At 38.1% G+C, this 26977-nt stretch overlaps 1 protein-coding gene across 1 annotated transcript in view; it reads left to right on the forward strand.

Moving 5' to 3' along the window:
* The window catches only part of LOC136873788 (probable G-protein coupled receptor CG31760), a 131599-nt gene that overhangs the window by 49411 nt on the left and 55211 nt on the right, over positions 1–26977 (forward strand). The window contains exons 4-7 of the mRNA XM_067147020.2: positions 1051–1189; positions 5866–5980; positions 10123–10255; positions 18685–18838. Of these exons, the coding sequence (XP_067003121.1) occupies positions 1051–1189; positions 5866–5980; positions 10123–10255; positions 18685–18838 (541 nt within the window). The remainder of the gene's footprint in view (positions 1–1050; positions 1190–5865; positions 5981–10122; positions 10256–18684; positions 18839–26977) is intronic.

Below are 26977 nucleotides of genomic sequence, written 5' to 3' on the forward strand. Positions count from 1 at the left end.
ATTTTAGATTTCTATTATCTATGGATGCTTTTTCATTAGCATTCCAAGTGACAATTTCACCAAGACATTTAAATTTATTTACAACTTTAATTTTCTGAGTATTATTTAATATAATATCTGGAGTGTCATCTTTAAAGGATGGCATCATTTTTATTTTCTCGAAAGATATTTTCAACCCAACCCTTGCTGCTAATCTTCCTAGTTCCTCTATTTTAAATTCTTCTTCTATACTATTTGTTAATAGCGCCAGATCATCAGCAAATGCAAGACAATTTAGTCGAATATTTCTTCCAGTCTTAACAGTCGGAGGACATACCTTACTCTATTCATGCATAATTCTTTTCCACCACACAATTAAACATCAATGGGGATAATGAATAATGGCCATAATATCTCTTAGTTATTAATACAGTTCAAGGGTGTGATATATGTACTATCACAAGATTGGTATGTCTCACAAACTATGGACCAATTGTTTGTACAAGTGAAATAGCCATAGCTGTATGTGGTGTAACTTTTTGTTTTTCATTCATTTGTTTATTCATGATAGTGAATTTATGTATTAATGTGGGTGAATTGCATGAGTGTAGTAAAGTAATGTTATGTTTGCATTTCATACGAAAGTTTAATAGCACGAAAATAAGTGCATACATAAAAGCATATTTCACCACTTTTTGCAGCATAGTTGCATGTTTATATTGGTGATTTATACAGCATGTAAATCCGATGTCTAGTAATGAGTTGGAATTGGAGATCTATGGACAGTTCAATTTAAAGCACTCTTCATTCATCCCAATGAGTTCAGTTAATTTCTGTTGTTTGACATCTTCCTAAAAGTTAGCTTAAAAAATGTTTTGTAGATTTAATTTGTATATGTGTATGCTACCAGCTTTCAGAAATTTTGCCTCCTTTACTACATGATCCAAGTTTTCAATAATCTGATTTAGCTTTGGTTCCATCCAGCTCATTATGTTGAGATTCTGTTGTAGATTGGTACCAGTACTTACTATAGAACTATGTGAGGAGAAGACATGGTTTTGTTTCTTGTAGGGTGAAGGGCTTCCTCAGCTTAGATATAGATGTTTCTGGTTTGGAGGTGAACCAATGTGACCCTGGGCCTGGTCCAATTCCGCCATCAGAAGTGGAAGTATTTCGAGGAACGCACAAGTGCCACAATATCAGTACACAGGTAAGCAACAATTCTTTCCTAACATCTTCATTGTCCTTAAGACAACTCTGCATTATATCAATTTAATGTTTATCCTACCGAGCAAGTGCCCATGTGGTTAGAGGGGCACAGCTATGACCTCGCATTCAAGAGATAGTGGATTCAAACCCCACTGTCGGGAGCCCTGAAGATGGTTTTCCGTGGTTTCCCATTTTCACACCAGGCAAATACTGAGGCTGTACCTTAATTAAATCCACAACCAGTCCTTTCTAACTCCTAACCCTTTCCTGTCTGGGCATTGCCATAAAACCTATTTCTGTCGTCTGACATAAAGCAAATTGAAAAGAAAAAAAATTACCACACATACAGTGCGTTAGAAATGAATCTCTGCAGTGACATTGGCTGGCAGTGATACTGTGTATGTTGGCAGTGCTTTGAGCCAAGTGGATGCAGTGCTATTACAGTGAAGGTTGGGGAGGGGAGGGGGGTGAGGTAGTGGTGGAGGTGGTCAGTAACGTGCGAGACTCATGATGCTTATTACAGAGGAGCGAACATTTTTAGTGGAGTGGGTTTTCCAGGAAGGTGACAAAATATGGGACACAGTGAAAAGAAGATTTCACAAATGGTTTCCCAACTCAGTTCTACCACATTGTGATATTATGCAAAATTTTATAAGTAAATTTCATAGCCACAAAGAGCTGTAGACCACAAACTTTAACAGGCTCCTTAAAAGTCCATCTAAATCCCTGCAGAAATTGGCATCACAGACTGGCATATCTGGCTTCACAGCATATAGAGCAGCAAGAAAGAAGCTAAACCTTTATCCGTAAAAATTTTCTGTTGGCAGACACGGAGAAGAGGATTTTTCATTGAAAATATTTTCAGCAGTTTGTTAATCATCATGGAGAGGAAGTGTCTGAAAGAACACATTTTATTGATGAAGCTTGGTTTCATTTAACTGGTTATATAAACAGTCAAAATACCCAACTTTGGATATGTAAAAATCCACATAAAATTCATGAAACACAACTTCATTCTCAAACAATTGGCATGTGGATTGCAATCTCATGTTCATGAATTATTGGGCCAATACTTTTTAACAGCATGGTAGATCCAGAAGTTTAATGAAATCTTGCACGCATTTGTTGTTAAACTAATTGAAACAGAAATGATGGGCTCATTCTTCCAACAAGATGGAGTAACAGCTCACACCTCCAATCGCTCCATGCAATTTTTAAGTGATTTGTATATTCAGTGAATGAATAATTTCATGAGGGCTCTGGGCACCAAGTCCCAATTTTTCACCTCCTGACAATTTTTCTGGTGTGCTGCCAAGTACTCAGTTTATCAGTCTACTCCTGGAACAATTTTGAAGAATTAAAAGTATCCATAACAAAGTTTGTGAACTCCATGTGTATAAACATTAAATTCAAAAAAGAGGCCCATCTTGTCTGTATTGAAAAATGTCCTTAGTAGCGAATTGAGATGTCAGTTCTTTCAAACTATTTCCTTTCCAATCTTGCATAGTTTCAGCATTGACACCTGCTCTCCCCCACACACACTGTGACTGCTGATACCATGTGAAACCTTAAATTTGTGCAGGCAGCCCAAAAAAGCACTAAAATCTTCCACACCAACTCCAGTCGCCAGTTCACTTGCCTTTTTGCAAAGCATTAGTCCACTCTTGGAATGCCTTCTGCCCTATATTGCCTGAGCCACTGTAATAAACAATCATCTAGACGTTCCCAGTTTTCTTCCTGAATGTGGGTCCTGTTATTTGTGGTAACATCTAACACACATGCTTTCTTCAATTTCCACTACCTTAGCTATAATCGTATTTAAGGTAGATGGAGAAATCCCCATTTTCTTATTAACTTCAACTCATTTCATGTTACTGCTTTCCTTCACTACATTCAAAATACGTAATTTTTCAGCAATCGTAAGGCACTTCCTCTTCCTTTCACCCATGTTGCACTACTTTGAAAGCTAATCACAACTGAAGCACAGATACCAAGTACGGTTTGCAACTTTTGCTCAAAAATAGCTTTTCCAAGATAAGTACAGTGCGAGTCATGTGTGAACTTGGAATATTTCTTGCTACTTTAAAGACAGAATCCATCGTAAATATAAAAATGATTCATTATGCCCTTGGGGACTCGCCATATCTTCGTTTAAGCATAAAAATCACATAAATGAAAGATGTATAAATTAAATAATTTACCGTAATACGTATGGGATTTTGTTGAGACCCCTGAAAAAAAGTTTAATTGTAGAAAATGTCTAAAAGAAGTTTTACTGTATATAAATGATTAGAAATAGTGTGTGTATTAGGTTATTCTAGCCAATAGTATTTGTATACTCTAAATTTATTACATAAGAATTTCTAAGGAAGACTTATTTTCTTGAATTTCATTAACATATCAGGTTCCGGTAATTTATTTTGCATTTATGGTAATTATGTGCAACAAGATAATAGAAAATGCAATAGAATCTACCTGAGTTAATACTGCCAGGGTTATTGAACAAATATGATAAAAGTATTAACTATTATCAGTATCAGGTTATGAATGTCTCTGATAATTCCTTGAAAGTTCAAGTATCACCATTCACCCATCAACACAACCTAGTTTACTGAAATTTTTGTATAAATGACTTAAAATTCAATAGCTACCAGTCTCAGAAAGAAACCTGGATGCTATTAAATAAATTACTATAGATAATGTAATGTAAAATGAACATTTTGTCCAGTAGAGATTTGAAGAGTATGCAATATTTATAACTTGTCAGTCAAAGGATGAAGGCAATATGGTCAGCGCTCTCCCTTAACTGGCCTTCTTTTCATTTTAGTTTCTTCAAGAGGAAATCTAACATGGGAGGAAGCTCCTTGAGTGATCTCTTGAACAGCCTCATAGCAAATGTACACTTATGAGTACCGGTAGGAGATATCTGGATAGCAGCATGTAGCACCCACTTTCAACTGGATAATAGCAGTGATGCACAACTCCACAGCCTCCCATAATGCATGGAGATTGGTGGGAAGAGTGTCCAGCATGCGAACATTCCTCTCAACATCATCCTAGTTGTGTTCAATAGAATTAGGCCAGTTGACCTTGAAAGCTAGGCAAGCATCCTCCTGTCCGTGCAGTGTTCATCACATGAATTGGCCACTGTTTGGGAGCAATGGGCTGGTACATCGTCTTGCTGTAGGTAATACAGGTCTCCTTCATCATACTGGAAGTGAAAAACATGTGAACATGATCTGACAGCAGGTCAGGGATTTTTATCTAGATCTGAGGACTGGTTCAAAGTCCACTCAGCCTATATGATTACAATTGACAAGCTATCTGATGGTGAGATAGTGGCCCCAGTCAAGAAAGCCAAGAATAACACCTGAGAGGATTTGTCATGCCAAACACATGACACCTCGTAATCTGCAGGCCTTCAGGCTGAACAGCGCTTGCTTGGTAGGCCCTGGTCCTTTGGGGCTGTTGCGCTATGGGGTTTGGTTTTGATCTGACAGCAGATTCCTGTATCATTCACCAGTAAAGAATTTTGGCAGGTGTACTAGGGGTGTCATTTAATCCTCTGTGAGCAGTCCCCATACAAGATACCACCACCACCAGTCTAAATTCTACCCTGCTGACAAAAGAGCTCCCTTGCCTCGTGCGCTTTGCGGATCATTCGTACCCTGCCATCAGCATGTACAACTGGTAGCTTGAATCATATGTTCAGGTGACCTTTTATCATGTTTCAATTGTCAAATGGCACAATTCCTCTTCCGATGTCAATGTTTGTGCTTTGTGACATGCATTGAACAGATGTATACTGCTGGGACAGTGGCTTCTGCACCCCATTGCAAGGAGGTGGTTCTGGATGGTATGGCTGCTGACACTTCATTGTTGTCCAGCATTGAATTCATGATTGATCCTATGCTCAGCCATTACTCCCACGATCAGTACGAAGCTTGATGTCATTGTAGTTACATTCTACATTGTACTGTTACTTTCTACAGGCAGACCACAGCATCATTTCACCAAAAGACAACTATCACTAATTCATCAATGTAGATTAGGCTATAAATCTATGCCCGTACAAGACACGAAAAAATGATGTACATTTCTTTTTATTCTATTACCTACTTTAATTTAGTTATTATAGCCTACCTACCTAAGCTGAGCTGAATGGCTCAGCCGGTTGAGGCGCTGACCTTCTAACCCCAACTTGGCAGGTTTGATCCTGTATCAGTACGGTGATATTTGAAGGTGCTCAAATATATGAGCCTCATATTGGTAGATTTATTGGCACGTAAAATAACTCCTGCAGGACAAAATTCCAGCACCTCGGCATCTCAGAAAACCATCAAAGTAGTTAATGGGACATAAAAACAACATTATTATTATTATATTAATATAGCCTACTAATTTCTATACTCGGCAATAGGTCACCTAGTAGAGTTCTGGATTCTTCTGCCATATAATCTACTCCACAAACCACCACAGAAACACATAATAGTGAATACATCCCGCTACGAAGAATTGGTGTCAAGAATGGGATTTGGCCATAAAAATGGGCTTAATCCAAACATAACAACACTTCCAAGTAATTAGGAAAAGGCTAGGAAGAATTATTGATTCTATTGTTGTAGCTGTTTTACTGCTGCTGTTATTGCTTCAAAAATATTTTCAATCATGTTTCAGTGTGAGTTTCGTCCTGGACCTGGTTGGATGCGAGGTGCTTATCAGTGTTCATGTCGTCAAGGTTTCTACTCTCCACATCATCACAAAGGGGTCTTCAATGGTACACATGTAGAAGGTAAATGTCTTTTTCAGCTCTTCCTTTCATAATGAATTAGTTTATCATTTTATCATCATTACTTTGGATGGGGCTAATAATCTTCTTTTCTCCACCATTAATACAACTATTACTATAAGGGTGACCCAACAAGTGAAACACAATAATAATATGATGTTACGTACTGTGGATCAGTTGTAGAGTGTCTGCTTCTTGATTTATGAATCTTGATTTATGAACTTCATTTTCCGTATTGATATTTACCAATTGTCACAAAAGGAAAGAAAAATTCCACCTAATCAATACATTTATTTACATGTAAATATTACATATCTAGTACCGGTTTTGTCTTATTATATACATGCAATTGTGGCTGAAAGAATTTGTCTTTAAGCTTCTTTATGATCGTGAAGTTATAGCGATAAACTATCAGTAAAATGTGATGAATAAAATTTGCGTGTTAACTTCAATAAAATATCTTATTACATTTTTACATTAAAGTATTGGAGTATAACAATGCTTTAGGTAGACTATAAATGTGTATTGATTAATATAAAATTTCATATAAACACACTAAGATATTTTAAAGTATAATTATTATACATTAGAGTCTAAAATATTTGTTTGCCTTAGTTCTTGCGTTGTTTTATAATGAAATATTGCAACAATTTGCCTTTACATACTGCTAAATATTTAAAATGATATTTAAATATGCTATATATGGATGGCTTATAAGTCCAATTATTAAGTGTCAGTTCCTTCTTGCTCAAATTACAAGTTCCAATATGTGATGTTTATGTTTTGTGTGAAACACAAATGTCTATTGTTTACTTTAGAAGTTTTTAACACCTAAAATGTCATGTAGTATGGCCAATGTATTAGTGACACTGAAATATATCTAAAAATATAGTTGTTGGCCTTGATTCTTGCATTTTCCTCTCTTAAGCAGCCTCTGACAGATAAATTTTCTTTGATATACTTTTATGAACACCCACATGGATATTATTTTCATATTCTTTCAAAGTCAGCCCAGCCAAGTTATTGGTACAGGCTGCCCTCACTAAAATACCCCACATGTCAAATATTTACAAGCGCTGCATAAATGAAGATTAACTCTCTCTCCTCATCAACCTCAATTCTTCTACATTCATTTCTTCTGAACTCCTGACAACACTGTTTCTCTTCTATATTCATCAAACCAAGTCAGTTGGTCATGCAGTTAAGGGTGCGTAGCTGTGAGCTTGCATCCAGGAGATAGTCGGTTCGAACTGCACCGTCAGCAACCGTGAAGATAGTTTTCCATGATTTCCCATTTTCACACCAGGCAAATGCTGGGGCTGTACCTTAATTAAGCCCATGGCTATTTCCTTCCCACTCCTAACCCTTTCCTACCACATCAGTAACATAAGATATATCTGTGTCAGTGCAACGTAAAGCAAGTTGTAAAAAAAATATATATATATATCTTCATCAAGATGTCTCTTACGTGAAGATGGCAGCATATGGAAATTGTCCTTGTCCTTTAGTGTTTCCAGGTTTTTTCTTGTGTCCCTTTTCTGTTGTTCTCTCTTCTCATACCAATCTATTGTAATACTAGCTGATGTACCCATGCTTCGCTACGGGATTCTAAGAAAGACTGTCTTTGTGGTTTTCCTAACTGCAGTTAGTTAACTTTGGCCATTACAAAAATGTCAGTAGGAATGTAGGGATTAAAAGCAATGTTATCATATAAAATACTCGCTCAAATGAAAAACTGCACATTTGCTCACTTTTAACGAACAGTACTACGATGCCAATCTAACAGTCCCAAGTTCCAGTGCTGGTATGACCAGGCCACAGACAGCCGTGAACACTCCTCTGGTATTATTCTGTTAAATATGCACACTGCTCATTCCAATCAGTGCCTCAGGGTAGGGATTGAATAGCTCAAATGCTATGATGAACCAGTGTGTTACGTACCAGTAGTATCAGAAAATATATGAACCAGAGGAATGGCATGCTTAAGAAGAAAGTTATCTAACTCCCCAGCTACTTACCGCCAATATTCAGGCAGTCTGTTATACTCGGTATGATCAGGCGAGTTGGCCATGCGGTTAGGGGCGCGCACCTGTGACTTTGCATTCAGGAGGTAGTCGGTTTGAAAACCACTGTCGACAGCCCTGAAGATGGTTTTCCGTGGTCTTCCATTTTCACACCAGGCAAATACTGGGGCTGCACCGTAATTAATGCCAGGGTTGCTTCCTTTCCTATCCTATCATCGCCATAATACCTATCTGTGTTGGTGCGACGTAAAGCAAAAAAATAAAAAATACTCGGTATACAGCAGTAATCCTATCTATCGGACATGACTGGCAACAGAAGACACAAAGCACATCACAGCAAACAATGGTCAATGTAATGTTATTGTTGTTCAATGTTATGAGCTTTCTGTATTGTAGTCTTTCACATTTAGTTTTCTTTCGACTCTGTGATATTAGAGAGTCTTACGAGATTATTTAAAGCGTAGACTGTAGTTCTTTATTCCTCAACTTAACATAACGATTTTCATTAAATTCTGCCTATCCATTTTCTCATGACTTGGCACTGATATGGACTTAGCGACAAAAATCCAAATACATGAATATCACTGTTATCAGAGCTGGTACGGTAAAAATGTATAAGACATAAATGATCAGAAATTTAATACTATATAACTTTAGTAATGTATATGTCGATAGGACCACCAATAACAGAAATATTTAAGAATTAAATTATAGGCCTTCCCCTAAGCTACCATTCCATTCAGTGTGAATAAAATTATTTATGACCTAGATTGTAGCGACTTTTTTCCCGACTTTGCATACCAATTTTCATTAAGATAGGACCACTAATAACATAAAAAATTTAGAATTAAAGTTTAGGCCTTCCCCTAAACTACCATTTCTTTCAGCGTGAATAATATTATTTATGGCCTAGATTGTAGCGACTTATTTCTCGACTTCGCATACCGATTTTCATTAAGATAGAACCACTAATAACATAAATATTTGAAAATTAAATTTTAGGCCTTCCCCTAAACTATCATTTCTCTCAGCGTGAATAAGATTATTCATGGCCTAGATTGTAGCAAGTTATTTCCCGAATTTACATACAAATTTTCATTAAATTTTCTTTAGCCATTTTCTCGTGATGCATTTACATACAGACAGACAGACAGACAGACAGACAGACAGAAATTGCGGGAAATTAAAAAGTGCATTTCCTTGCTACTATGGTCATGGCCAATACAGAAATACCATCCTTTTTAAATTCTGAGCAATGTACAGACAAAACTCTTATTTTATATGTATAGATTACTCTTAGTACAGTATTGTTGTCTTTTTATGGAAAAATTATTTCCAATAATCGCTGGTGATGATGACAGTAAAGAGGATCAGGAAAATCAGGAATCAATCCTCTAACTTGAAATTTTCATCCAGAATCAACTGGGGAAAGTAAGGTAATGTAGTTTTGCAACCATAGTCTCTGCAGTTGTTCTGCTTGATGACAGTTCAAATTTTTTACTTTTGAATGACAGTGTGAGTAAAGGAATTAATGTATTTTGATTTAATTTTTTTAACTAACTGAAAAATAAAACATATGGTAACAGAAATATATCTGGAAAAAGAAACAGCTTATTTAAAATAGAAATTCTCTTTTAATAAAGTTGTTTCTTTTTCAGATATAATTCTGTTATATACCACTGTATTGAAACATAAAAGAGATGACTTCAGATATCACAGAAAGAAAAAAATGGGAGCAATATATTTGTGCAAAACTTCGACATGCAGTTTTTTATAGATCTTTCTGTTTCATAACCACTGGAGTTCAAAAAAGTTTGTTTCATGACTACCAGCATTGTGAGAGCTCCTTTTGAAGCATTTCCACCACAGACCTTGTCTAAAACAAAATTACATTAATTGCCTTAATTAAAATTGCATGAAAATAGCAAGCCTTAGAATTGGTTCCTGTCCTTATTTTAATTGTCCTGATTCTCTTTATCATGGCCTGTTATTATTGAACAGCATGTTTTGTAAGCCCTACATGACTTGATTTCATTTATTTATGGGACAAAGCAGAAAAAAAATTTCACATCTAAAAATAGAAGTCTCTTGGCTTCATATAATTTTTTATGTATGTTTCAGCTGCATGGCAGGACCAACTGAACAATGTCAGCTCGTTATACTGGGATGTGTTCCTCTGTCTACGATGTGCTCCAGGCTGTCACAGTTGTATAGATCCAAGACCTTGCCTTGCCACCTATAACTGGCCCTTCAGGTAACTTCGAAATATATCAAATAATGTAATACTGCTTGAATACCATCATATGTAGTAATTACAAGAGAAGATCCAAGACCTTACCTCGCCACCTATAATTAGGCTTACCATACATCCTGGTTTGACTGGGATTGTCCCAATGTCCTGGCCAGTTTATAAATTATCAAGGTTTCAAGTTCTTTTAAGAGAGGCTGGTTGTATTTCCTCTTAAATAATAATAATAATAATAATAATAATAATAATAATAATAATAATAATCCAGTATCCGGGAGATAGTAGGTTCAAACCCCACTGTCAGCAGCCCTGAAAATGTTTTTCTGTGGTTTCCCATTTTTCACACCAGGCAAATGCTGGGGCTGTACCTTAATTAAGGCCATGGCTGCTTCCTTCCCACTCCTAGCCCTTCCCTGTCCCATCGTCGCCATAAGACCTATCTGTATCGGTGCGACATAAAGCAACTAGCAAAAAAAAAATTTTTTTTAAAGCACCACCGCTGTAGTCTTTCATACATTAGATATGAAGGCGGAAATGAACCATCAGTGGTCTCGCTCTTGCCAATTTAATTACTGTACTTTTCTGTTAATTATTTTAACACAGTTTCATCAGAAAAATGAATGAAACTACTCTATTGTTATAATTAAACATGAATAATTTGGAAACCAATTAATTAAATTGTGAAAACCTATTCAACTATTCAGACATTCCAAGAATCAAACTTTTTCTGTGAGGAATCTCAGCCACATTGTCAAATATATACATATTTTTACAAACAATATTGTTCATATTGGTCTGTATTAACTATATAACTTGAGGAAAAAAATATATAGAGATTAAACACCTAATGAATACACAATATAATCTAAAAAGATTATTTATCTAGCATATGTGGACATGTTTCAGCTCTTGGAGCCAACATCAGCAAAAAACACAAAAAAAGTATTAATTGCACATAGATAAACACATTTGAAAAGAAATGTTGAATGTACACTAATATTCATATAGTATGTTCTTCAGAAATGAAACGATCAGCATTTCAGTCACCTAGGTTCAGCATGAGTCCTGTTGCCTTGTAGGCACTGCGTCCTGCATGGGCACTGATAATTGTTCCATGCGTGATGGCATCGATGTGTATAAGGCGCAAATGGTGGTTGGCACTGGGTCACAGTGCCTCACCCATCGTTTCACCATATCCCACACATTTTCGATTGGTGACAAGTCCGGTGATCGGGCGGGCAAGGGCTAGTCTGACATCCTGTGACAACAAAAAGGCACATGTTCATGCACCAACATATGGTTGCGCATTTTCATGCTGAAATATGGCGTCTGGGGTGTTGTACAGAAAGGGTATGGCTACAGGTCACAGGATGTCATTCACATAGGTCCAACTGGTCACAGTGCCCTGGACACGCACCAACTGTGATTTGTGGTTGTACTCAATAGCACCCCACACCATAAGGCCTTGAGTTGCCACTGTATGTCATGTGCGAATGCAGTCAATGTAATGCCTCTACCCCTGTCTGCGGCGAATCAAAATGCGGCCATCATTTTTAAACAAACAGAACCTGGATTCATCCGAAAACACTAACTGCTGCGTTTCATGTCCCCAGTGACCTCATTCCATACACCATTGCAGTGTAGCATGTTTATGAACATTAGTCAAAGGTAGGTGGAGAAGTCGACAACATGCCGGTAACCCAGACTGTAATAAACGGCGATGGATGGTCACTCCTGATAGTGTACGATGTGTTACACTGTTCCACTGTTGCGCCAGAGCCAAGGAGGATGCAGATCTGTCTTGCAATGCCATTCGGATGAGGTGTCAATCTTCTTGGAGGGGGGTCTGGGTGGTGCAACCAGACCCATCTCATCATGTTCTACAGCCTTCTGTGAACCATTCTGTACACAACCATTGCATTGCCAACACACTTCATCCCACACAAGCAGTAATTTCTGGAGTGGATGCATCACATCCTCTCATGCCAATAAGGCACCCTCTTTCAAACTCACTTATTTAATGGTACAGTTCTTGCACACGTCTGAGAGTCATCCTGCATGTCTACTCAAGTCACACTGATCCATTCCCTTCGGTTTATAACGACGAGAGCCGCAGGCACATTTTACCAGTCAGTGGTGGTGCACCGAGATATCGATGTGGACCTTGAACCTGAGGGCCGAGATGGTTCATGGTTCTTCAGAACATACTAATGCACATATCCTGTGAATGTATCTCTAGTCTTTCAAGGTGTTCTGGTTTTTATGAATATGAGAGTAACAGTGACATATATCTTAACAATCCTCCTTCATAGATATGGTATTTGTTAACCCCTCATGGCAGGGACTCGGTCTACCGAGCGACCGCTGCTCAGCCCGAAGGCCTGCAGATTATGAGGTGTCGTGTGGTCAGCACGATGAATCCTCTCGGCCGTTATTCTTGGCTTTCTAGACCGGGGCCGCTATCTCACTGTCAGATAAATCCACAATTCTAATCACATAGGCTGAGTGGACCTCGAACCAGCCCTCAGATCCAAGTAAAATTCCCTGACCTGGCCGGGAATCAAACCAGAGGCTTCCGGGTAAGAGGCAGGCACGCTACCCCTACACCATGGGGCCGGCCATGGTATTTGTTATTATTCAATAATATCAAGATATATGTCTTTATACATTCAAGATTTCTTATCAAATGTGTTTATTTATGTGATGGCTCTCGAGCCAAAACACGTCCACACATGTTAGATAAATAATCTTTTTAGATTATATTGTATATTGATTAGGTGGTTAATCTCTATATACTTTTTCTCAAAATATACATATTTGTCTATATGACTCTTATTCTCATGTTTAAAATGTATTTTCAATTATGACCAACGTACGGTCTGAATAAAAAGATAAAATGGCGGAATGTAGGCATACAAAGAAAGATGTGGTTGATCTGTAAATTAAACACCGAACTTAGTTGTAATGTATTTTATGACAAAATTGAGAATGAAGAGCCATTTTAAAATAAGGATCATGCTAGTAACAATACGAATGATTTCAATGGCACTCAGACAACTAGGTTTCTTCCGTAAGTGTGTTTCTCATGTAGTAAAACATGAACCTATTTTGTAATTATACGAGAGCACACTGAGTCTAATATTCTACAATATTAATATGTAAGCATCAAAGCCTAACTTAATGGTGTAGAATTGTGGCGTAGAAAGCGGCAGTGGGATACGCCACATTTCTTACAAAATGTGTCCCGCTTTAAGAAGAAAATATTATGGTAAGCCTAGCCCTATGGGTAACTTCAAAATACAGAGTGTCTCAAACCTTTTGGGTCAAACTGAAACAGGTGATAGTGGATCCACAAAAGATTATACTGTAATAGGGAACCAATGGTCGGATATGCATATCTATTGTATTATGGACATACACAGCGTACACCGCATAACAATGTAGCTCATAATAACTGTCCAAAGTGACGACTGCCAGTCTCAATGCATGTACTGCAATGGCACAAGCAGTTCTGCCGCACTCTCGCAAAGATCCCAGGTGTCTGTTGTATAGTGGAACAAGCAGCAGGTGATAAACAGCATATACCCCTGGGCGGGCATTGTCCAAGATCACCTAATAGGACCTTATTTGCTGCCTCCCTGTTTGACTGATCCATGTTACCTGATGTTCCTGTGAGATGTACCGCCGCATGCCTGGAGACTGTACCCCTTGTTTTCTGTTAAAGGATGTGGTTTCAACACGACAATGTACCAGCCCACTTTGATGTTAATGTCCGCGAGCACCTACACAACACATACCCTCATTGTTGGATTGTCCCATGGCCAGCACGATCATCGGATCTCACACCTCTGGATTTTTTCCTCTGAGGTTATGTTAAATAGTTGGTGTACGAAACCCATGTAGAAACGGATGAAGACTTGCGTGCTAGGGTCCAAGCTGCCTGTCTCCTGGTACAACAGACAACAGGGAGCTTTGAGTGATTGTAGTAGAACTTCATGTGCCATTACCATGCATGCTTGAGACTGGCGGTGGTCACTATGAATAATTACTATGAGCTTCATTGTTGCTATGCGGTGAACACTGTATATGTCCATAACACAATAAATATGCTTTTCTGACCATTGATTCCCTATCTCAATATAATCAGTTGTGGACCCACTATCACCTGTTCCAATTTGCTCTGAAAGATTTGAGACACCCTGTATATCAAATAATGTAATACTGCAAGAATGCCATTAGTAAATGTAGTAATTACAAGGGAACTGTTTGGATTGAACCAGACCAAACGCAATGAAGCTTGGAGGACTTCATGGTGTTAGTCATTCTGCCATAAAGTAATATTTACACACATTAAAAATAGTAGGGGCTGCCTGGCCAAGGCGGTAAAGGCATACTCATTTCACCCAGAATAATATGGGTTTGATTCCAGAGGTGCATATGGTCCTGAGGTTCACTAAGCCTACATCAAAAATGAGAACCAGGTTAATTCCTGGGAGCAAAGGCAGCCAAACATAGAGCTAACCACTCTACTCCACCAAGTACCAAGGTTTCAGATAGTGGAAGCCTTTACCTCCCACCCCTCCCAGGGCCTTCTTGGGTTGTACAGAGATCACTGCACTTTTTTTATTAAAAATAATAATTTGTTCTCTCAAACGCCCAAAATCTCACACGTGCAAATCGAGGCACAGAGACTCCGTGCACTGTGCATCGGTCTGACTCGGCTCAACTCAGTTTGACTCGGATGGTGTAGTGTGCTGAGAGCGACGAAGTGTTTGGTGATGGACAGCTTGTTTATCAGTGAAATAGATAAGTGCAAGACAACATAATGATGGAGCAATCTGTTGCCAAGAAAGCAAAGACTTCCGAAAGTCCATTTCAATCAAACTGGGAACTTTCGTATTTTTTGTCAGTCGTGACAAAAAAGCCAAATGTTTAATCCGTGGGATGATTATTATGTGATAAGTTAATCAAAAAGATCTATTTTCCAATACAATGGCTTTGCTCAAATTCTATAAGAATTTGTCGAAGGAAGATTTTCCTAAGCTGCATCAAGAAGCAGCTAAGATTATTTCTATGTTTGGTTCCACATGCATATGTGAAAGGTATGTTTTCCTGTATGAAAACTAGATTGCATGCGAGTAGGTCTATTTCTGATTGTAATTTAATGAAGGCTCTCAGAATTGCTGTCAGCCAGTCCCTTGTTCCAGGCATAAGTGGTATCATTGCAAAGATAAAGGAAAAGAAGAGCTAGAGAAGAAAATTGTCTGCTCAAACCAAATTGAAAGAAGAGTGTTTTAACACTGGTAACATTCTCCCATACAGCAGTGTCACCGCTCACCGCACATAAATGTTTCGCAGTGAGGGAAGAGTCAGCGGGGAAGGTGGAGAAGGTGAAGACAGGCCAAACGGGTGAGACAGGTGTAAGGGATGTGGAGTGGGGGTTTGCACTCTGTTAACCTAGTGAAGTCGTCTCCTGTACCTTGCACCGTGCAGTACATGGGCGCATGCACCCAGAGAGGCCCTGAATTAGAACATCAGAACGTCACTGCATGTCTTCTGTTGTTATACAGGCTGTCAGTGGCATGATAAAATGAGCAATTCTGAGCAGGAATCTGGTAGTTTCTTCATTTGTAGCCGGGCTGCATGGTTCAGGCAGTTAAGGCAATGGCTTTCTGAGCCCAAGTTGGCAGGTTCGATCCTGGCTTAGTCTGGTGATATTTGAAGGTGCTCAAATATGCCAGCCCCATGTCAGTAAATTTGCCAGCATGGGGATAAAAATTTCAGCACCTCAGTGTCGCCAAAAACCATAAAAGTAGTGAGACATAAAGCCAATAATAATAATAATAATAATAATATTATTATTATTGTTGTTGTTGTTGTTATTATTATTATTATTATTATTATTATTATTATTATTATTATTATTATTATTATTATTATTATTATTATTCCTTGGTTGGCGAGATGTAGTGTTTACAGTACTCTATGTCTTCTGGTATGGGCTATATCAAATTTGTTACTTTCATTGACCTGTCTCAGTCTCATCCTTGGCTTTGACAATATGAAAGTGACTGAGGTATGAGTGATGCTAGTAATACCATGCCTTATGCAGCCAGTCCCTGTTATGAATGGTGTGAAAATATCGCTCATAGGGTCGGTTGGTGCATGCATTTCAGTGGGCTTGGCATGCCCTAGCATGCCTCTTCAGTGACGCCTAGGCTATTTATGACAGCTGTTGGCGGAGTTGCAGAGGATCAAACCAGCCTTTTGGCTGAATACCCTACATACATACAGTAGTAGTAGTAGTAGTAGTAGTAGTAGACAAATTTGGGCAAATATTTGTTTACAGCAGAGGTGCTCAACTGGGCGCCTGTTAAGGCTAGCCCAGTGCGGCTGGGCTAGTCTGACGTAAATGCGGGCAGCTCTCGTAGCAAGTATAGATCACAGTGAAGCGAGAGAGCGAACACACATTGCAGGGAAGGGAGCAGTGACTTTGATTGTGATTATGATGCTCTCCTCCAATCCTCAGCGAAATGTTGACTGGGGCACAGTATTTAAAATAAAACGCTATAATCGCAAAAAATAAACCTGATCTTTTCAAGATATTCTGGTTTGATTTATACTGTGCTCAATATAAACAGTCAGTTTTATTTTCTTGTATTTATTCAGTCAAAGAAGACTGACACATTATAATTTTTGTGTTACGATCTACAAAGGTTCAGGGTTTAAGCATACAAGTTGCAATTTACAATTCCTTGGATGGAAATGACAGTATTTCCATTAAAAAAAGTAAAATTCCTGTTATACATTAAGCAAAAAGTAATATAATTATGTATTTCAACAAGTTTACTGCTTGATTTTGCACAGTGTTATAGTGTTGTGTGACTTTCCCTGTTCACTGAATTTTTGAAAATAGTATTTAAAACTTATCAAGCACTGGGCGAGTTGGCCGTGCGCGTAGAGGCGCGCGGCTGTGAGCTTGCATCCGGGAGATAGTAGGTTCGAATCCCACTATCGGCAGCCCTGAAAATGGTTTTCCGTGGTTTCCCATTTTCACACCAGGCAAATGCTGGGGCTGTACCTTAATTAAGGCCACGGCCGCTTCCTTCCAACTCCTAAGCCTTTCCTATCCCATCGTCGCCATAAGACCTATCTGTGTCGGTGCGACGTAAAGCCCCTAGCAAAAAAAAAAAAAACTTATCAAGCAGGTGAAGGAGTTTCATCATGAGTAGAACAAAGAGATTTATTATCCAAGATTAAAGTACAGCAGCAATTTAAATGATGATGATAATGATGATGATGCTTGTTATTTAAAAGAGCCTAACATGTAAGGTCACTGGCCCTCAATTTAAATGCATCTATCAAATAGATATACAGTATGCCTTCAAATAAATAACCTAACTGATTTTATTCCATAAGCATGATTTGATTGTTGGTGAGTATATCAGATAATTTAAATCCAAACAAACATGAGCCACAACTTATCCATCTTAACTCTGTATTATTTTTTAAATGTTTCTGAAACACCTCTTAACATGTAATAATAAAAACTGTAATTAATTACATACATTATAAAAATATTTGAGGTTGTAGGCCAAACTCTTTATTGTATCTAGTTAAAATATATAAACTGCAATGAACATAAGTAACTTATTTCTTACAATGTTAATTGAAAATGTTGTTGATATCTGCCCTTTCCTTCATTATTTTCTGCCTCCATTTCAAACTGCCGCCCCATGGTTTAGGGGTAGCATGCATGTCTCTCACCCGGAGGCCCCGGGTTTGACTCCCGGCCAGGTCAGGGATTTTTACCTGGACCTGAGGGCTGGTTTGAGGTCCACTCAGCCTACGTGATTAGAAATGAGGAGCTATCTGACAGTGAGATAGTGGCCCCGGTCTAGAAAGCCAAGAATAACGGCCGAGAAGATTCGTCATGCTGACCACATGACACCTCGTAATCTGCAGGCCTTTGGGCTGAGCAGCAGTCGCTTGGTAGGCCAAGGCCCTTCAAGGGCTGCAGTGCCATGGGGGTTGGGGGTTCCATTTCAAACTCGGGTATCGCCGCAGTGTTCGATAGTGACTGGGAGAAGGTAGCCACGTCACTGGCTAAATAGCATGCGCTCATCGCCTGCCTGCCCGCCTGCTTACAGTGCTGGGCGCCCACAGGATGCAATGCCCAGCCTGAGCACCTCCAGTTTATAGGAAGAGGAGTAGGGATTGGAATCATTTACCAAGGGAGATGTCCGATAAATTTCTTAGTTCTTTGAAATGATTTAAGAAAAGACTAGGTAAACAAATGATAGGGTGTCTGCCAACAGCTCTAAATGCATATCAATGGTGACTGATTGAGTGTAAAATTGCAGTCTGGTGTTGTTTTCTTTGTTTATTGTCTTACTCTTTCCTGCAGTGAAACCCATTATTTTTTCTGTTATCAGGATCGCACTGCTGTCTGTGTCAATATCGTGCGTGCTATTCACCCTGGGACTGGTGTGTTATGTGTACCAGCACCGCCGACTCAAAGTGTTCAAGGTAGCGAGTCCTATCTTCTTGGGAATCACTCTCCTAGGATGTGCCATTATGTATCTTGAGGTATGACTCTGTAGAAAGTGCAGTACAAGCCTTAATTAATAAATGGATAGGTTCTAAACTAACATCTACACGTGTTGAAAGGGGACATTCTGCCATAATTATTGGTACCGGTAATGATTTAAGTAGTCAGAATAGAACAATGATTATAATTTCATTAATGAATGTCTTTGAAGGAGGACAAGAATTAAAAGGATTAGGCTAGAGGATACAATGAGGTATACAGGAAGTTCCTAAACATCACTATTGTTTGTTAGCTTAGTTAGTGTCTGGAAAAAAATAGACACCTGAGTTAATACATTAATAAAAAGTTTATCCTTTGTCCCACATAGAAACAAGCTATGCCAATATTTAAGTTATTTTATTCTACATTTAAGTATGTGGAGTAGAAATTTTTATCGTACCCATTTAAAATTTTATTGCAGGTTGAACAAAAAGTGCCCTTTTTTTCTTTCTTCTTTTCCAGTGGAGCACTCACTTTGAAAATTCATAACTATGAAAGTATTCATTTGATTGTTACCAAATTTTAATACGTCTTAAAGTAACTAACTGTTGATCAGGAACAAGTTTTTATTTCATCTGATATTTGTGAAAAGGGTTGTAAATTTTATGAAACAACATTTTCTCATTACTGGGTGATCATAGCAGTAAAAAATTTGGCTTGTTATGAAGCTCATGAGAATACGAGGCTAAAATTAAAACTGCTTTTTGCCTGCATGCAATTGTTAATTTTATATTGATTTATATTTCATTTTCAAAGTGAGTGCTCTGCTGGAAATGGAAAATTACTGCATTATTTTTTTTTTTTGTTCAAGCTGCATTGAAATTTAACTGGGTACAATAAGATTTCTACTCCACATAATTAAATCAAATCAAATCAAAATCTCTTTATTTGCAAATGAGGTGTCTACCTCAGTGGCAAATGGTACTCTAAAATACATTATTGTCAAGCACTAAATTTTAAATTAACAAGAGAAGAAAAAGAAATTTTTCTAGAATACAATAATATACAATTTATGCTAACAATTTTTTCTATTAAACAAACAGATCATCCTTAATAAATTTATATTGTTTACAAAATTCTACTTATAATATCTCCTATACTTACAAACATAGTCAACTCATATACAGTATGTGGAATTACTTCAAATAATACTATGCAACTGGTATAAGATTAAAATTTACATTGCATTTATTTACTTTTTTTTTTTACCCATTTTGGAACCTAAGTAGCATAACGACCTGCTACGTCTTAACCAGAGCCCCCTTTTGCCACCACTTTTCAGAATGTAGAATAAAATAAGCTAAATGCTGGTGAAGCTTGTTTCTGTGTGTGACAAAGGATAAATGTTTCATTAATGAATTATCTCAGGTGTCTATAACTTTTTCCATGGCAGTAATATTTGCTATTACCTCCTTCTCCAAGTGATAGTCCTGCATATCAGGTGCACACAACTATATCATTCTCATGTCAGCAGATATACTGGCACATAAACGGACTCCTAGAGGTCAAAAGGATGTCCCTGAAAACTGTAAAAGTAGTTTGTGATATGTTAAACTAATACCGGTATTATTCTTCCTTTTGCTGGTTTTGATCAACTAAGGACCACATAATTTCAACTGTTTGCTTTGAGCTTTAATGTTGGTCCAGTATTCCTTCACTCATAAACAGTGTTGCTCCAGTTACTTTCATCCATGCATTTCCAGTTTTCACCTTTGGCTTTCATTGGAAACTCTGATGTTCTTGGAGTTGTTTCTTAAGTGTGTCACACTTCTGGATATCTTCAAATGAGATCCCAATCCCTTGCAGACTTTCTGTACCTCACTGAACCATGCCCCGTTTGCCTTTTTCTCTTGGAGGAAAGTGAAAATGTGGTTGGTTAACTGTCCTGACTTCATTTGGGCCATGTGTCCATAAAAATTAATCCTCTTTATCTGCATCACATCAATTATTTTCTCTACATGCGAGTACAACTCCTGGTTGTGCTATCTCCTAAAGTCACCATTGTCTTTGACTGGACCTATGATTTTCCTCAAAATCTTCCTTTCCTTATCCTCCAGTTTCTCCATCATGCCTTTTTTGTTCATGGCGAGACATTCCACTGCATATAGAGCCTCTGGCTGGATGACAGTGCCATTAAAGACCACATCAAGTAACTATAAGGCATTTCTGGAAGCCCCTTTTGCAGCCCTAAACATTCCATTTTTTCTCCGGCTGCCTGTCCAGCTGCTGTTCTGCTTTTCCTCATCGTGGAAGCCCTTAAAGTTCATCACTAATCTGTATTTTGATTGGTTATGGATTTCCTCCTGATTCAGTTGTTATTGCCTGGTGGCCATGTTTGGCAGGGTAGGGGAGGTGGTGGTATATAATTCCTAATAACTAAAATGCATGCCAAAAGCCTGGATTAAATTCCAAACCACTCTGCAGTGCTCATATGGTGTGGGGGCATATGACGCTGTTGATGGTGATTCGTCTGTTGGATGGGGGCGTAAAGGCTTGAGCAGACCCGTTGGTATTACTATTTGACTGGAGTAGGCTTTGTGCTGTCACTGGGTTTCACCCTCTCCCTTCCTACTACCGTACAGTATATCACATCATTCATTTCATCTCATGAACTCCTCTGATGAGATTGGCATCCAAGGCCCTACAGCAAAGAGCAAAAGCAACTACAACGTGCGTTCCATAAGTAATACGACCAATTTTTTTCTGACGCAACTGTACACCGCAGTGTGTTCTAACCTGCTGGGCTAGATGGAGGGGGGTGTTAACTTCAAACGCTGTTTGTCTCATTCGGCAGTGAGCTGCCGGAGAGTCAGGACGTGTGTTTCCGTCAAGCCCGTTTTGAGTTCATGTAACACAGCACAATGGATCGTTCTGTAGAGCAACGGTACGCTATCAAATTTTGCGTTAAACTTGGGAAGTCCGCCACTGAAACGTTTCCATTACTTCAGCAGACCTTTGGGACTGATTGCTTGTCCAAATCACAAGTTTTCCGATGGCACAAGTCGTTCATGGAGGGCTGAGAGGAGATCACCGACGAACCTCGCAGTGGACGGCCATCAACCTCACGAGTCGTGTGCGCGATTGTTTGAACTCTGACAGATGGCTGAGCCTTCAATTGATAGCACAAACTCTAAACATGGTAAAAAACAACCATTTTACGCATTGTGACCGAAGATTTGAACATGAGAAAGGTGTGTGCCAAACTGGTCCCAAAAGTGTTGACTGACGAACCAAAGGACATGCGAGTGCTTCGGTGCCGAGAAATGTTGGAAATGTGTGAAAATGATCCTAATTTTTTTAACTCAGTTATCACTGGTGATGAGTCATGGATTTTTGAGTATGACCCTGAGACAAAAAGGCAGAGTTCAGAGTGGCAGTGTATGAATATATTCAATAAATGAGTTTTAATGAGTTTGGTCGCATTATTTATGGAACGCACCTTGTACATTAATTACACTCATTATTTAGTTTTTCTTGTAAATATCTTCCAAAAATTCAGGGCCATCTTAAAGACTATCATATATTTGGGCCAATACGGTATATTTTTTTGTTTGTTTTTGTTTTGTTTTTTGTAATGAACTTCAGAAGTATTTACCCCTAAGTACCATAAGTAAACAGCTTAAGAATATATGTGTTGAACATATCATAATGGAGAGGGGAGTAACAGTTGAAACCAACAAAGCAATTGGAGAATTTTACCATTATGATTGTTATTGCTCCATTTCCTTGAAATTTTTTCTATGTATGTCAGAAAATATGTTTCTGTATTTTATTGCTCCAATACAAAGGCATGAAGCTAGTTGGAACTTGTATACCTGTGCCTGGTAGCAGGAAATTTCACTGGCCAACTGTAACAACAATAAGAAAACTGTGAATATGCTGCAAAGACAGCAAACAAAGAGACTCTAAACATTCCCCAAATTATTGAGTGTGTGTAATATGAATTAGATTTATCTATATAAGGAGTATATTTGAAATTTTCAAAAAGTTAATAACTCGGAAAATGTATTTATACAATAGAAAATGAGAACTGAAAACAGGTTGTTGCATATCACAAATGTTTATCATACAGAGATCAGAGAAGTAGCATATTACATTAAGCATATAGCGCGGTTAGGAGCGCGCAGCTGTAAGCTTGCATCCGGGAGATAGTGGGTTCAAACCCCACTGTCGGCAGCCCTGAAGATGGTTGTCTGCGGTTTCCCATTTTCACACCAGGCAAATGCTGGGGCTGTACCATAATGAAAGCCATGGCCGCTTCCTTCCCATTCCTAAGCCTTTCCTATCCCATCAACTTTTTTTTTTTTTCTTTTTCTGATTGTGGAACTACATACTAGCTGGAAAACAAGTTGAAATGATTTGTATACCTTTGCTAAAGAGTAATAAAGGAGGAAAACATTCTTCCTAATTTGCCTACATTTGCCAATAAAATCTTTAGAAATCATCAAAAATCTTATCAGAAACCCATAAGCCAATTTAAATCATTTGAGGAATTAAAGAAAAAAAAGTGATAAATTCATATTCTCAGCGCGACTGTCTTGAAGAATGGAAGGCGAACATCAAAGAAGACAGGTGCTGCATGTTAACCATTAGGAATTTCTTTTATAACCAGTATACTGATTCTATTATTATATCTGTTTAAATTTTTTAATCTAGACAGGAATCTGAATTCAGTATAAGATGGAATAATTCCTAAAAGACAGATTTACTCATATTTATAGATATAAAACAGGAAACACAATGCTTATATATTCAGAGCTAAGAGAGGAAAGGAAATCAGTAGTGCACCCACAAAGTACACAATTACCCATGTGTTACTGGCTTCTCACCAAGGCTGCTGGGGCTTGAAACCCAGCAAATGCATGTGGTATTATTGAAATGAAAAATCAAATCCCTGTGATCCAGATTCCATGTAAATCAATCACCAGATTATATTAAGTCACATAAAACTTTGTTTGTTTAGAAATGGTGAAGATGGGTAAGAGATAGTGATGTCAGTTTTTGTTGTTGGATTGGGATTGCCTTGGGATAAGTAGTAAGAGAATTGATATCCCTACAGCAGTGCTCATATGAGAGGCTGTAAGAAAACACTTATGCACAGTGCTATCGTTATCACCGGAATATCCACACTGTGTTGTACAGAATTAATTAAAAGGAATGGGTACATGAGCAAAAACATACACACCAAGTGATTCTGGAGATCTAGGCTCATTTCCGGGCAAAATTATTTTTTCACTGTTCATCAGACAAGTACTAAAAGAAAGATATTTCGGTCCCTAATTTAGAAACATTATAGGATTGCTATATACCCTTGTCTTACATATTAATTGCAGGGTAAACTTGTAGAACAAGGCGAAAAGCTTGTATTCTGGGCATACCTTACAGAGTCTACTGTTACATCTTGTCATCAGTAGTTCTGAAGTAGTGATGTTGCTCATGCAAGTATGGACTGACAATGCATTGAATTTAGCAAGAAATCCAAGATTAGTCTTGAAACACATGGGCTCTCATTTCCAAGTTTGTTGCTATTCTAGATAACATTCAGAAGAACATTCATTTCACAGTCACACTAACAGACCTAGGGGCAACATGGTGCAGGGAGCTGTTGTATATGATTCCTGCTCCAAGTTAGTAGCAGTATTCAGAATATTAAGCAGCACAATAGGAGATTCAAGATGTTCTACAGCCACCCCTACACAAAGTGGTTGAAAAAGTTTTATTTTCTGCCAAGATAATGCCCCCAATCCAAGCCACAGGTCTTCTACAATTGCTTCCGTTCTGTTGACATATTTTTTTGGCCTGCCCAGTCTCCTTGAGAGCATTTATGAGATCAGGTAGAAATGTAGCTAATGGATCTGGACAGGAACCATGTCCGTTACATTAGAATTTCCTGCAGGAGCACATTGGGTATTCCTTACTACAGGGTCTCTCTTATAAAACCCAGTCAGAGCGCACGGTGTTTGTACTCTGCGCTACAGCAGCTGCCTCAGCTCAACTTACATCATGCGCGGCCTCCTTGCTTTAAGCGTGTATACAATCTTATATGAAAACTTACCTATAAAAGATGCTGAACCGAGCTCGATAGCTGCAGTCGCTTAAGTGCAGCCAGTATCCAGTAATCGGGAGATAGTGGGTTCGAGCCCCACTGTTGGCAGCCCTGAAGATGGTTTTCCGTGGTTTCCCATTTTCACACCAGGCAAATGCTGGGACTGTACCTTAATTAAGGCCACGGCCACTTCCTTCCAATCCCTAGGCCTTTACCCTCCCATCGTCGCCATAAGACATATCTGTGTCGGTGCGACGTAAAGCAACTAGCAAAAAAAAAAAAAAAAAAAAAAAAATGCTGAAAGAGTCATCCTTCATAATGAGGGACTTCATAAACACCATTAGAATTTTCTGCACACCAATAGCGAGAGTTATGACTGTTCACACGACCATTAAGATGAAACTAGCCCTCATCCGAAAAGAATACAAGCTGTGGGTCGAATAAACGATCATTCAATGATCTCACTCTTGCGGCTGGATCAGCAGGTCTTAAACAATGGGCCCTGCAACACCCCCTAACATTGATAATGAATGATGTGCGTCATAGGGAAGTGTGCACACAAGACCAATATAAACAAGGAGCAAATGAAACCAAAAGAGAAAATAACACATCAAAAAATACAAGGGAGCAAGGAAGAGTGCTGGAACCTATCCATAAAAAAAGGATAGAGGAGGAGATCCTAGGAATCGTGAAGCAATTCAGTCCAAAATGACACCAAAATTATCAAAAATAGAAATAAAAATATTATTAGGTAAATAATATGTACATTAAAATTAGATTTGAAAAATCAATGTTTGGTAAATACTGAATACTGACGTAAAATTTGCAATGAACGGAAAAATAAGTAGCATAATTAATTTTTAGTAAATAAATAATGTAAGTTGTAAATAACATATTCTTATAGTAAATGTACCATTTTAATGAAAAATATAAAGTTCTGGTGCATCACCCTACTCATAACATAACAAATAATATTAGACTACAGATATGTTAAATAATATATAAAATTTAAATGAAAGAAAAACGGGTTGGATGACCAATCGAGGGCTTTTGACAGCACCCCAGTGGAAGCTAAAATCCCACCAAACCAGATATTAATGAAGGACACCCGACATATCTCTATTAACACAGAACACAACAAATACAGACCATAATGTCCCCAACAGGGTCCCCCAGAATCAGAAATACAGCCCAAATAAATTTAAAAAATTTAAATTCCCAAAAGTCATGTTAAGCAAAGGTAAAAATAAACACTGGAACATAATAAAAAGGAATGAGCCAGTTCACATCACATCACCAAGACAGAAAAATGAACACACAGTTTCAGAAGGAAACAATAATAGCATTCACAGAGCAATCCACAAGATGCTCTTATCGCACCCGCGACAGTTCACAAAATCCCCAATAATAATGTTACATAACCGTCAGGCACGAAGAGATAAACAACAATAAGCAGAAAAGATAAGATAAGAAGCAGGCTCCATATCTTTCGCACTGGGGTTGTCCAAGCCCTCGATTAAATGAACATGTTACAAAGGCATTGTTGACCTACCGTTAACATAAATGCGGGTTTACTAAAATAATTACAACAAGGATCTCATTAAATGCCCACAATAGGAATGAAAATAAACTAACCAAACCCAAATAATAAATTTTCCCTAAGAGATAAAACAATTTATAAATTAATGAAAATAATAATAATAATGAAATTTTAAAAATTTAGAAACTAGTGTAAGCATAGTGTTAGTTCGAACATGGGCAATGAAATGCCAAAACACACAGAAAGATGTTTGAATAATTTAGATGAGAATCATGACAAAATCACACGCAGTTACATGTACCCAACACACAGCACGACAGCAAAAATGTCAAAATTTCCAAATAGGAACAGCACATGCATCAAACAAAGGCTAAAATCACATGCAAAAATTCAGAAAATGAATAAAACCAAGGGGAAATCAACATTCAATAAAGGCAGAGGAGAATTTTGAAGTTACCTAGGCAATAATGGCCTACTATGTTACACACAGAACATGCTTGAAACATGATGCCTTACCACAAAACTAAGATATATTATTAAATCACAACAGAC

This window comes from Anabrus simplex, chromosome 1 (assembly GCF_040414725.1).
Source record: "Anabrus simplex isolate iqAnaSimp1 chromosome 1, ASM4041472v1, whole genome shotgun sequence".
Lineage (NCBI taxonomy): Eukaryota > Metazoa > Arthropoda > Insecta > Orthoptera > Tettigoniidae > Anabrus > Anabrus simplex.